An 11524-nucleotide genomic window follows, 5' to 3' on the forward strand; every position below is an offset into this window, starting at 1 on the left:
TTCATCAGTACAATTCATCAGTATTCCTGGCAGATATTCACTGGAGTCTTTACTGAGAGTCTGAGAGCCAAGCTCCTTCACTTCTGTGAAGTCTAGAGCCAGGACTTAGAAAAATGAGAAGTGACTGGGAATTAYAGTGCCTTAAAAACAGAGGCCACTGTAATTGACGGAAAGAACACCATATTTTTTTAAGGGAATTGGCCTGAAGTTCAAGACCTGAATTGACTCACTTTTTAATGTGCTCAATGTAATGATTTAATGAAGACTGACTTGAAGAACCAGGCTTTTAAAACTCTTAGACAAAATGAAAATGCTCTAAAATATTTTTTCTAGGAAGGTATGGTCACAATATTCAAGGTAAGGAAGGAGGAAGAACATTGGAAAAAGTTTGTTTTAGAAGAAACGTTAGGAAAAAAAGTTTGGTTTTTGAGWCTTGTCATCAAGCTAATAACTCTAAAGAGGGAATTTAATTATGATTATTTCCTAAGCTTAGCAAATAAAACAATAATGCTCACAAAATAGGCCTAAAAGAGTAATCCAGCACTCGCTAATTGTGTATGTATCTGCTAGTCATGTGACACTTGCTGGACAGTATTAACCATGCAGTCCAGTTACTTCAATATAATAGTTGAATTCACTCTTTAATAAAAATCATAGATTTTCGTAGGTGGCTAGTTTAACTTTCTGATCTTGATGATTCATCTAGCTTTATATTAACCTATGTAATTTTTTCCTCCTCTGCTATCCTTAACTGCCAAGTGCTTTTATGTGATAATTATAACCATCTCCTCTGTTTATCCATATGCAGCAGGGAAACTTCTAGAAACCCAAGAACCAGAGCATACTGTAGCAGCTGCAGCAAAAATATGAAAAGTGGGCTCTAGTGCTTAGAGAAAAAGTGAAAGGAAAGGYTCTTCTATGCCTTTCCTGGCTTTTGTAACAAGATACTTTGGGCTGAGGGAAAAAGAGGTTGGAATAAGTTCTAGAAGGAGGTCTCAACAGATACCCTGTACAAAAATTAAGCAGTTGTCATGCCACTGGTGTCATGGAGTTGCTGCAGGACACTCGGCCAATTTAGTGAAAGTAGATAGAACGGGAATTCTGTTGAGCACTAGCTGAAACCATTTGGTGTAGGAGAGTAGGGGCATCTCATATTGGGATCAAACAAGTGCTGTTGATGAAAAATATTGACATACATATAGTTAAATTAGTCATCTACTRAAATCTAGGATTGTTATTAAGCTAGGATGGTTAATTCAACAATTATTTTGACCTAACATGATTGTATGGTTAATACTGCCCAGCAAGTGTCACATGACTGAGGGACATGTACACAATTAGTGAGTGTTTGATTAGTCATTTAGAGCTCATTTGTGAGCTCTGTTTATTCACATACTCATAGAATACATGTCTGTATGTGCTAAAAGGCTAGCGATGAATGCTGAGGAAGTCGGTGGGAGTTGGAAGAACTTAGGTAAAAAAATTGCATTGTTAGGAATTCCATCTATTTCATCCCATGTAGCCTGGGGATATATATGCCCTGTGGAARTCCTGCTAAGGAGGGAGACTTATTTTAAAACTTGTTAATTAGGCATTTAGTCTTTGCCAGGTAGAGCCTCGCCCTCCACGTTTTGTGGAAACGTGTTCTGGTAGCTTCGAGAGGCAGGGAAGGTTTTATTCCTGTGGGAAGCAAAAACCTAAAAGGAGTGATTTCATCACTTTCTCCTTTCTTGTATTCAAATCAGCCCACAGCAAATTTTCTTACGTCAGTAAATATGAGAAGGGAAGTTGGCCCTGAAAATAAGAAGTGTTCCTTAATACCAGTGCAGTTTGGCTTGCAAACTAGCCTGTGAAACCGACTGCCACCACCCTCAGATTTCCTTTGTGGACAAACAATAAGTTTTCCCTGGCTGCATTATGCAGAGCTGACCCCCAACATCTGCCACCCACAAGCCTACGCTCCGGCAGCCGGCAGSTCCTCAAGGGATCCATTTAATCTTGCAGCTGAATCCAGATTGTTGCTGTTCTGTGTCAAGTTTGCCATATGGCAGATTACATCTTGCTTTCTTACAGGCCCACACAGATGGTGCAAGTGACTAACTGATCCCTCAATTTTTGCACAGCCTACACACTGATGTCATCACAAGAGGCTAATACCTCTGAGGTGAGTGTCCTTATTTGTTTGTATTCCAATAACAACAGTAAGAAATGCAACAATGGAAGAGAAATTAAAAAAGAAATGTCTCCTGCATAGTAGGAGAAACTGACATCGAGCTGTAATGTGGAACACAAATAAAGAAACCATCGATATTAACTTGGTCTTTTTAAAAWAAGTGAATCATCAGATGACAGACCTCTAAATTGATTCATAAATTGCTATGTTATTTTAATATGAAAGCTCTTCAGATTATTCTGTCTGAGAAATTGTGATTATAAATGGAAATAACAGCTAAAATCCATCACTCATCTTGGCCAAAATATCTAGTAAATTTAACAAAAAAAGACTTCTGAATTCTAAGGCGTATTCATCCTTGTATGTACAATGTATGCGTGAGAACATGTGTGTTACAGAAGCTAGTTGCTCATCTTGCTTTTATTTAAATATTAATTACATTTGCTCATATTTGAGGGRAAGGATTTTACCATTATTTGCTTACTTACTGTTTCTTTTTTTACAAGGTACTTATTGGCTGACTTCAGTGAAATGATTCAAAGTCCTTAAGTGATTAGTCAGAAATTAAATCCCTTAGTATTTATGGCAATAAAGTTGGCCAAATATATTTCCTGTTATTTTTTTCCTGTAGTGAAACACTCCTCATTATGTACTTCAAAATAACATCAAAGACTAACTGACAAAGTAGTAAAAAAAAAAATAAATAAATACAGGATCTCACTAGATATTGACTAGAATCTTGACTTCTGAAAGTGAAGGATGCAGGATTTTGTAGTAAGAAGGATATATATTTTACAAACATTTCTTTTTTTGTCTGGGAGGAAAATGTGCAAGCTCGAAACACTTTGATCAGTTAATTTTCTTCTACTTTGACCAACTTGTAGAGAAAACTTTGTGACTGATTTGTTATAACCACTGAATTATAACTACTGAATTCTGAAGTCCACGGGCTAAAGCTAATGAAGTCCACGGGCTTCAGAATAACCTTGATTAGAACTTCTCTGTGAAAGAGTTGGGAAATAGCTGAACAGGAGCCAGAACAGCTTCCCAGTTTTTCCATCTCCGTTCTCTTCTGGGGACAGCAAGCCTGAAGTAACAYGACTGCAGAGTGGTGTGTGGTCCCTGTGTTGGTTTATGCCACGAGTAGGGGCTAAAGTGTGGATGGAGGAGCAAGGCTCCCAGAAGGGCTGACCAGAAATTCTGCAGTGTGTCCGTTAAAAACAGGCAAGTGTGTCAGTGCTGATAGGATAGATGGTGAAGGGTGACCTGCTGTGCAAGGAGAGTGAAATGGGGAGTTGGGAACCACTCTCAGCAAGAAAAGTACAAGGGGGAAAGAAAAAGTCAAAAAAGTTACGGGATAACACGCATCAGCTGGGGAATGAAAAGACCCACTTTAGACCTAATGAATGGAGGAGGCAGGAATTAGGAGGGAGTGGGGAAAGGAAACCCGACTATTGAGCACATGGCTGGGAGCCATAGAGAGATTAACAGGAAGAGTAACCCGGAGGAGAGAGATTGGCATGAGGAGCTAAGGAAAGATTTAGAAACGGGCCAGAAACCTGTTGAAAAGGAAACAGGGTGGGGAGAAAGGATGAGGAGATGAGACAGGCTGGGGGTGGAAGGGTGGAGTGGAGAAGAGAAAGGAAGACAAGTCTGCGCCTATTTCAGTGTGCTCCTGGTTTTCATTCCTGGATCTAGGGAGGATTACAGAGCCTTTCCATCCCTTTGCTGTCAGCAGCCTGTCAAATCCATTAATAACGTTTGCACGTACCTTGTCCCCTACTACTGTTGCTCTCTATAGTGGGGGACAATCTTCTACTGTCACTATCACAATGTGGCCTGTGGCAAAGCTAGTGGGTCCAGCTTTCTCTCCACTATCAGCTCATATCAGGTGTTATCTGATATGATTCTCATATCAGAGAATTGGTAAGTTTTGGACTAAGGCAATTAAGCAACTTYAGTGGAACACTAAGGCTTCAAATCAAGCATTTGGATATGCAGTGGCTCCCAGAACGCTTGCTTTACGCTCACGCATCTCTGCTGATTGAAGTCTGCACTTTCGGTGTTCTTTTTAAGGTACAGATAGTTTTTCTGGCATGTTCCTGTAATGTCCTAGGGATAGTACAATAAATTATCATCCGAAGTATGAAATAACTGGAATTTTACTTGGCATTTGGAAGAGTCCATTTTTCATCATTCCCATCACTCTACTCATGCAGTTTCAGTGGAGAGCAATATGCAGCCTGTAGAGCATCAGATCTCTCCCTGCTTTCCAGATCATCTGCTGTCATAACTTGCAGTGGTGAGATGGTCATGTGGGTCTTCAGTAAGAGGTGAAGGAGGAAAAGCCATTTGCACAGCAATTTGCTGTGCCTGAGATAGGGGCAATATAGCAGCCTGCAAAATCTTTTCCCCCTCCAGGCAGCTTTCACAGATGGCCACAGTCTCAGCAGATTCCAGTCTGGTGCCCGATGGAAGATTGCATTAGGTAAAGCTAATGAGTGTGTAATGGAGAAGCTGCTGCGGGCACTCATTCTCTMGTCATTCCTGAAGGGGGAAATGAAGAATGTAAACTAAGTAGTGATTCTTATGTAATGGTATGGCCTGTGCATAGGAGAAAGCCTATTATTGAGCAATTTAACCTCCCAGATGCTCGAAAGTTAAACACTGCAGGTCAGGTTTGAGATAATTGCCCTGGACAGCACTGGGAAAGTCATTTTTGGCAGAYAGTAGATGCTCTACTGGCGTGTGGACAGAAGATTACAGTTTTTTAAAACTATCACAAAAAAGTATGCTGAGCTTCTCTCMAAAAAAAACCCCAGGATTTCACGAGAGCCAATTGGCCTGCAATTGCACTTACAGTACTTGAAACTTCACGTAATGTAGGATGTGTAAGTTTGTGTGCAGTAACATTAAATGTGAGGCTGTATGGGAATGATGTTATAGCAGGGAAAGGAGAGAAATCCACAGGGCATTTCCCCTCAGCTGGCTATTGCATGGATGGATGAACTGGGTGTGAAGGAGCAATGGCTCTTAGAGCCACCCAGCACCAAGTGCTTACTCAGSCTCACCGGGCTGGTTTTACCTCCCTAGAATCACAAGCTAATACAGCACAAGAGACTGCCTAATTCCTTTGCATTTCCAGTAATATGCTGGGGCTGCCTCTCTTTCTCCAGTTTCTCRTCTACTGGGATCCTGATCAGTAAAGTGGATTTGCAGTAGGTTTAATGTGTCCACTGTGCTGTTGAGATTCTGTTTGTGTTCTGTACATGATGCTTGGTCCGTGACCTGCCAGTAYGTGGTGTTATGCCCTGGGGATCCCTTCAGTGGGGCCTAGGTCTGGGGATCCATGGAAACAGGCCTGAAACAAAGAGAAAACAGACGGGAGAGTTATTGTGACATGCCTTCTGGAATACTATCAGCTAGTACAGATTGTTACCAAGAGAAAGGCTCTTTTGTTGTTGTTTTTCTCTTTTTAATTCTATTTTCTACCTGTCAGCTAATATGAGAAAAGAAGTAATGCAGAGCAAGACTTCACTTGAGCAACTGGTAAGAAACTAAATCCATGACTTAGTAAAATATTTTTTTTCTTCTCTTTATAAATTTATCTCCCTGACCTAATCTTTATTTGCTCCTAAATGCAAAGAGAAATGATGAAAGCTGCATAACATAGTAGCTCTTTTTATTTGGGAATAGTCTGTCTTTGCTATATTCCTCTGAAAGGACACCATTTGGCCTGATACTACAGTATACTAGTGAGGGGAAAGAATATTTTCCCACCTCTACCAATATTTTTACTTTCAAGTGCAGTCCTATATGTAATCTCCAGAATTAGCCTATATGGAAGTTCTGAATCTTTTGAATCTTACAAGACATAAACTTCATTTAAAAGGAAAGGGTCTGCACCTGACCTTTCACTGTTTTCTGCTTAMTTGCTAGGTAGTGTAACACTGAGGTAGACATTTTTTCCTAGAGTAGCTTTTGCTTAATATTCAGGTGCCTATAGTGAAAATCTTCAGAATTATTGCAGGATCTGCTTCCTACGTACACATATGTAATCTGCTCAAATGGGTTTCTTAAATGCCATGAAATTAAAGAAAACAGTTGCTACATTTCTGTATCTGCCTCATAGACACTGTCTTGCAGAAAAGCATCTAAAGCCCACGCARTAAGAGAGAAAAAAACTCCCCGTAGGCTTGTGTGCATGTCCAAGCACAAGCACATGCTGTGTAACAGCAACTAGTCTGCCGTGTAATGAGATACAATTAAGCTGAAACGTGTGAGAGACGCGAGCAGGGATAAGTAACTCTGGGCAAATCCACAGGACTGCTGCTTTAATGTGAAGGGCCTTGGCTTGGAGGCTGTGCCGRGGCAGCGCAGCCACTGCTGCCCTCAGATGAGGCCAGCTGGAGCRGTGACCTTTTCTGTCACCACCCATCCAGCAGCAGGGGAGCAGGGTGATAAATACCGAAATCATGATCTTATGATAATACAATACTGTAGGAAAATTACGTATTTTTATCATTGTTCTTACRATAGAATCTCATACCATGATAAATTTGTATTTCTTTTTAAGTCCAACATGACCTTCCAAATTGTTTGTTTGATTTCAGAATAATTATAATATGCATATACTTTTTCATTCTCAGTCCTGGTTTTATAGTAACTGATCTGAAGTGGTTTTGCTAACTTCTGTCTATTACTGTATGACATGAAGAGAGGGGAGGAGGCAGGGGGAGACAAAGTATTGGGCACATGTATTGTGGAGAGGGTAAGTACAGATTTTGCTAATTTTGAACTCTAACCTCCATCATATTTTTGCTTAGACCTCTATTTCTTGTTTCTCATAAGTTGAGGTCACTACTGCACTTCATATCTCTGCAACAGCTGTCACTGCTTCTAGACAATTTTGTCCTTTTTCCAAGTGCAATCATTTTAGCCCATAACAAGCTTGACTTACTTCCRATTGAAGCCTCATCAGTTAGTTAGTTATCTTATCTTCAGCCATTCTGGGCTGTTATGTTTCCAACATCAACCGTTTGTAAAGACAGCCCAAAAGAAGGTTTTGTCTGTCAGGGGCCACATTCAGATTGAGCACAGACTCCACGAGTTTGTCTCTAGAARGACATAGCAAGTGTTTACAAGTGCTCTACAGGAATTGAGTCTTTCCTGAATAGGAATGAAAAATGTAAGAGGTTTGTAGTAGAGAGACTTTTTCCTGTTGCAAATATTAATACTTTCTACTATTTGTACTAGAAAAAAGAGGGAAGGAATATTTTTTTAAGGTGAATAGTGTGACAAAAACAACAGGAAGGTAAATTAAAGCCGAATTTCTGTTGTATTTGGCAGAAAAAGGAATGCCAATGCATGATGGCTTTCTCCAGACTAGTTTGCATTAATACTTAAAATATGAAAAAGGCTTATTTGTAAATTGCATTTACAAAAGTGAGCAAAAAATGAAATTGCTATTATAAATTATGCTTACAAGAAAAAAAATCAGTTTTTCTCTAAAGATATTTGACAGTATAGTCTCCATTGTACATAGAGGCTGAAATCTGCAGTTAAACTTCTGAGTGAACATGTGAATACTCCTCCAACATAAATTCCATCACCATAAATGCTGATGGTGAAATAATTAAGAATTCTGGGGAATAAATACAGCTGAATTCTTAAACTCTTGCTCAGACTTTGAGGGAAAGAAATATATTTAGAGTGGAAAGTAATAGAGTTAGGTAGTAATTTCATTGTGGAACATAAACATACACACTAAGCATAAATATTAAAATAAAGCTATGTTAGTGTTTATTACAATATTATATAAACATAAATAAATCACTGAATGGTTAGGACCATGGTTAAGTTATTTTATGAATAATATTAATAAAATATTCATTTTATGAATAGCATAATTCAGTTATCCAGATGTCTGGGCAGTCTGAAGAAAAGCCATTCTCTCACATGAGCATATGTTTTGCTACTCCCTCAGTGGGTAAGATTCTTTTTCCTGACCTCTAGCACTGTCAAAGCAGGGGAAGACAGATGTGAGCTTACTGAAAGGCCATCCATTTCTTGCATATTTTGTGATTYGTTTTTTCTGAACTGGGGTAGATGCCTGGAACAGAGAAAATTGTAACATTCAGAAAGTTTGAAGTAATATGCTTTATTTAAATTTAAAAGGAAAAAAAGGATGGAGGGAGGGGGAAGAGAATGGTCTTTCCCGTTCTGATGTTAGCGCAACTCTCCACTTTTTTTCATAAAAGAGTAGAACTACAAATTTATGTCCTCTTTACTCAAATTTATGTCCTCTGTCTTTCCTGAGGGCTGCCTGGAGTGAGAAACAGCCTGCCTTAATGCTGAGGATTAAYGAGGTCAGACTGAACTTGAACGCAGGAGATGTGCAACCCGCTGGCCGAGGGCTCCTCGCTGACTGCAGGTAGGCAGGGTGCGTGTCCAGCACCGATACCTATCGCTCCGCCAAGTGCCACATGAGGCCAGACCACGTGGAGGCTCGAGGGAGACCTGCTGCTCCCCGCTGCGTGTTGCTGGGGTCTGGTGGCTGCTCCGTTCCTGTGAACCCAGGGCCAAATAGTGAGCTTGCGTAAGGCTGAAGCTGATGAAATTTCCGAGGATTTGGCCCTGGGCGCAGACCGCTCTGTGGAACACTGTCGCCTTTTACAAGTGCGTGTCTGAGAATTTGGTGGGAGGCTTTCGGCAGCCCTGTGTGTGGATGAAGTGAGAGGGAGGTTTTTTCCAGTGTTGGCTGAGCGCTAAGTCAACAGAGGAGGAATTTCAAAGGAAAGACAGCTTATCCATCTCTTCTTGGCTAATCGGTAGTTGGATAAGCACCAAAGAGAGAGACCTTGAAGCCAAGAGACCCTGGGGATCAGGAATCCTTGTGAGGTACTGTAGGCCTGGAGTGGACAATACATTTCCAATATTTGCAAGCTTTTCCTGCTGTCTTGTTGATACAAACCACCTGCTGAAGTGACTTAGTGGGAGAAGATAGATGAGYAGAGGTATTAATGTGTGTGCTTTGGCTTTCCAGTAATTTAATTTACCTTTARGAAGAGTTGTTGTTCCATTCCAGTGTTATGGTAAATGAGCTCTTTGCCAATTAACTTAGTCTGCTTTACAAACACTGCCAAAAATCCTCGGGAATCTGAGTGCCCCATGTGCTGTGGAGATGCAGTCCTAGTAGGCTGCCAAGGATGGAAGTTTGAAGCCCCTTCCCTGAATGGGAATTGAGATTCTCTGGGTTGCAGTTTGGCAGGATGAGTATTAGTACTGCTGGAAAGGCTGGGAAAGTTGTAGGCTGGATTTTTCCACTTTGAAGTAAGAAATAGAAATTAAAGGAATAAAGGTGATGGGTGTTTGTTACTCCTACACTGAAATATCTTTAAAACTAACCTTGCATTGCAGAGGCTTTTCTCTAACCAAGCAAAAAAAAACTCTGTTTTTTTTGGTTTGTTGTTGTTGGCTTTTTTTTTTTTTTTTTTTTTTTTTTTTTTTTTTTTTTTTTTTTTTTTTTTTTTTAGGTATTCTGAACACCATACTACCAAGGGGACTCTGGAAATATAAGCATTATATATTGAATAAAGGCAGTACTTAACTGTGGGCTACCTCTAGGTTTATCTCATCTGAAAGGGCTACCTACCTGATTTACAAAGTACTCTGTGTTTGATATGAGAGCAGTGCTGGGTGAAACAGGTTTTCCTCATTTTCCCTCTGTAAGAGGTGAGCTGCTAAATGCCTGGCTGATCACCAAAGATGAACACAAGTTTGTTCCAGTAAATGGGACAGGATGGAGAATAGGTCGTTAAGTTTTAATTTTGAAACGTCAGGAAGGTAGAGTTGGAGGCATTTTAGTGTCCAGAAGCTTAAGGAGAACAAGAAARAGCAAACGAAGGAGACTGGAAACATGGATAATTAATGGTTTGGGTGGAGAAGAAGTAGCTCCATGGGTTTAATTGTGGTGAGATCTGAGCTGAGGAAGGGTGGTGGTAGGGATAACGTGATCAGGGCACAAGGAAGGAAAACACTACTGTCAGAATTGCATTAGTAAATGCTAAAAGGCRTATTAATGATGGTATTAAGGGGCTAGAGTCCAGAAGAAGGTAATATGGAAAATAATAACTGGCATGTTTTGCACTTGAAGAGAAGGAAGGAATATGTGTGTGTGATCTGCACTCTATTCTCCATATAATGAACAGAAAAAAAATTATGTAAATATATATTTTTTTTCCTGTACATATAGAGGAAGACCTGTTTCTAGTATGTCTGAAGGAACCCACAAAAGACCTGGCTTTAAAAGTGTAGTGGTTTTTTGTTTGTTTGMTTATTTTAGCTTCTTGCGAGTTTGAGATTTTCCTCCCTGTTTTGTTCACCTGGCTTGCGTTCACCTGCAAGAAAGAGGCAAGTGCTTTGGGAGAGCCCGGTGTGAGGCCGCCAAGTGCCCTAAAGGTAACTTGAGCTGCGGAATAGGAGCAGGACAAACCGGGAGGCCCTTTGCTGTGAGGTGTCAAGCTGTGGGGCAGCGCGGTGCTGGAGGCAGTGGGCACTTCAGCGGGGTGTGAGCCCGTGCCTGCCCTGTGCTGGGCGGGCTGCCTGCTGTGCCCAGCTCCAGGGGGTCCCGGTGCTCGGGCAGTGACGTGGGAAGAGGCGCTGTTGTCTCTGCTCCTGTAACAAGCTAGGATCTGTGTTTTGTGAAGGGGGCCCGAGATGGGAGGTGAAGCAGCGATGAACCCTCTTGGGGCGTGGGCTGCTGAGAATGTTGTTGGTTGCACAGGCCACAGCTGGTGTCAGGGTTCCCAGGCCGGGTTGCTGTGTCCTGGCTCTGTGCAGCGGTGAGGCTGGAGCAGACGTGTGGCCACGGGAGCAGGAAGGCTTCCCGAGGGGCAAGCCCCTGTGCTCCCCGCCGGCTGTGCTGGGGACACAGGGCACGCTTGGGAACAAGGTTCGTGCCATCAGCGAGCGGCTCCGTTGTCAGCCACGGGCACGTGCAGGGACTTGTGTTTCCCTACGCGTGCCTGTAGCTCCCTCGGGCAGCGCCGCTAGCGCCTGGGCCTGGCTTTTCCTTTGCCTGCCCTGGCTACCTGCTCAGCCGTGTGTCCTGGTGAACGGCAGCGCACAGAAGCGAAATGCTGGTTACTGCAGCATTTGTACTGTGGATTTTACTGTGTTGGCATACGTCCTGTCACACTGCCACTTAGGTAGTTTGCTGCTCTCTCTTCCACTTTAGAAGTTCTCCGTTGGAAAATGCGAAATGGGAAGGGTAGGGGGGCAGGCGCGAGGGGGTGGCCCGGGCTCTGCTGCCGCCGCCGCCTCAGCCCCGCGCCGGGCCGAGCGCCGCTG

General features: G+C 42.0%; 1 protein-coding gene across 1 annotated transcript in view; it reads left to right on the plus strand.

The window, feature by feature from the left end:
• Window positions 1–8566: 8566 nt before the first annotated feature.
• The window catches only part of FGF2 (fibroblast growth factor 2), a 27537-nt gene continuing 24579 nt past the window's right edge, over window positions 8567–11524 (plus strand). The window contains exons 1-2 of the mRNA XM_026042731.1: window positions 8567–8606; window positions 10518–10633. Coding sequence (XP_025898516.1) covers window positions 8567–8606; window positions 10518–10633 — 156 coding nt within the window. The remainder of the gene's footprint in view (window positions 8607–10517; window positions 10634–11524) is intronic.

Source organism: Nothoprocta perdicaria, unplaced genomic scaffold, assembly GCF_003342845.1.
Source record: "Nothoprocta perdicaria isolate Ctin4 unplaced genomic scaffold, notPer1 scaffold_312, whole genome shotgun sequence".
Taxonomy (NCBI): Eukaryota; Metazoa; Chordata; class Aves; order Tinamiformes; family Tinamidae; genus Nothoprocta; species Nothoprocta perdicaria.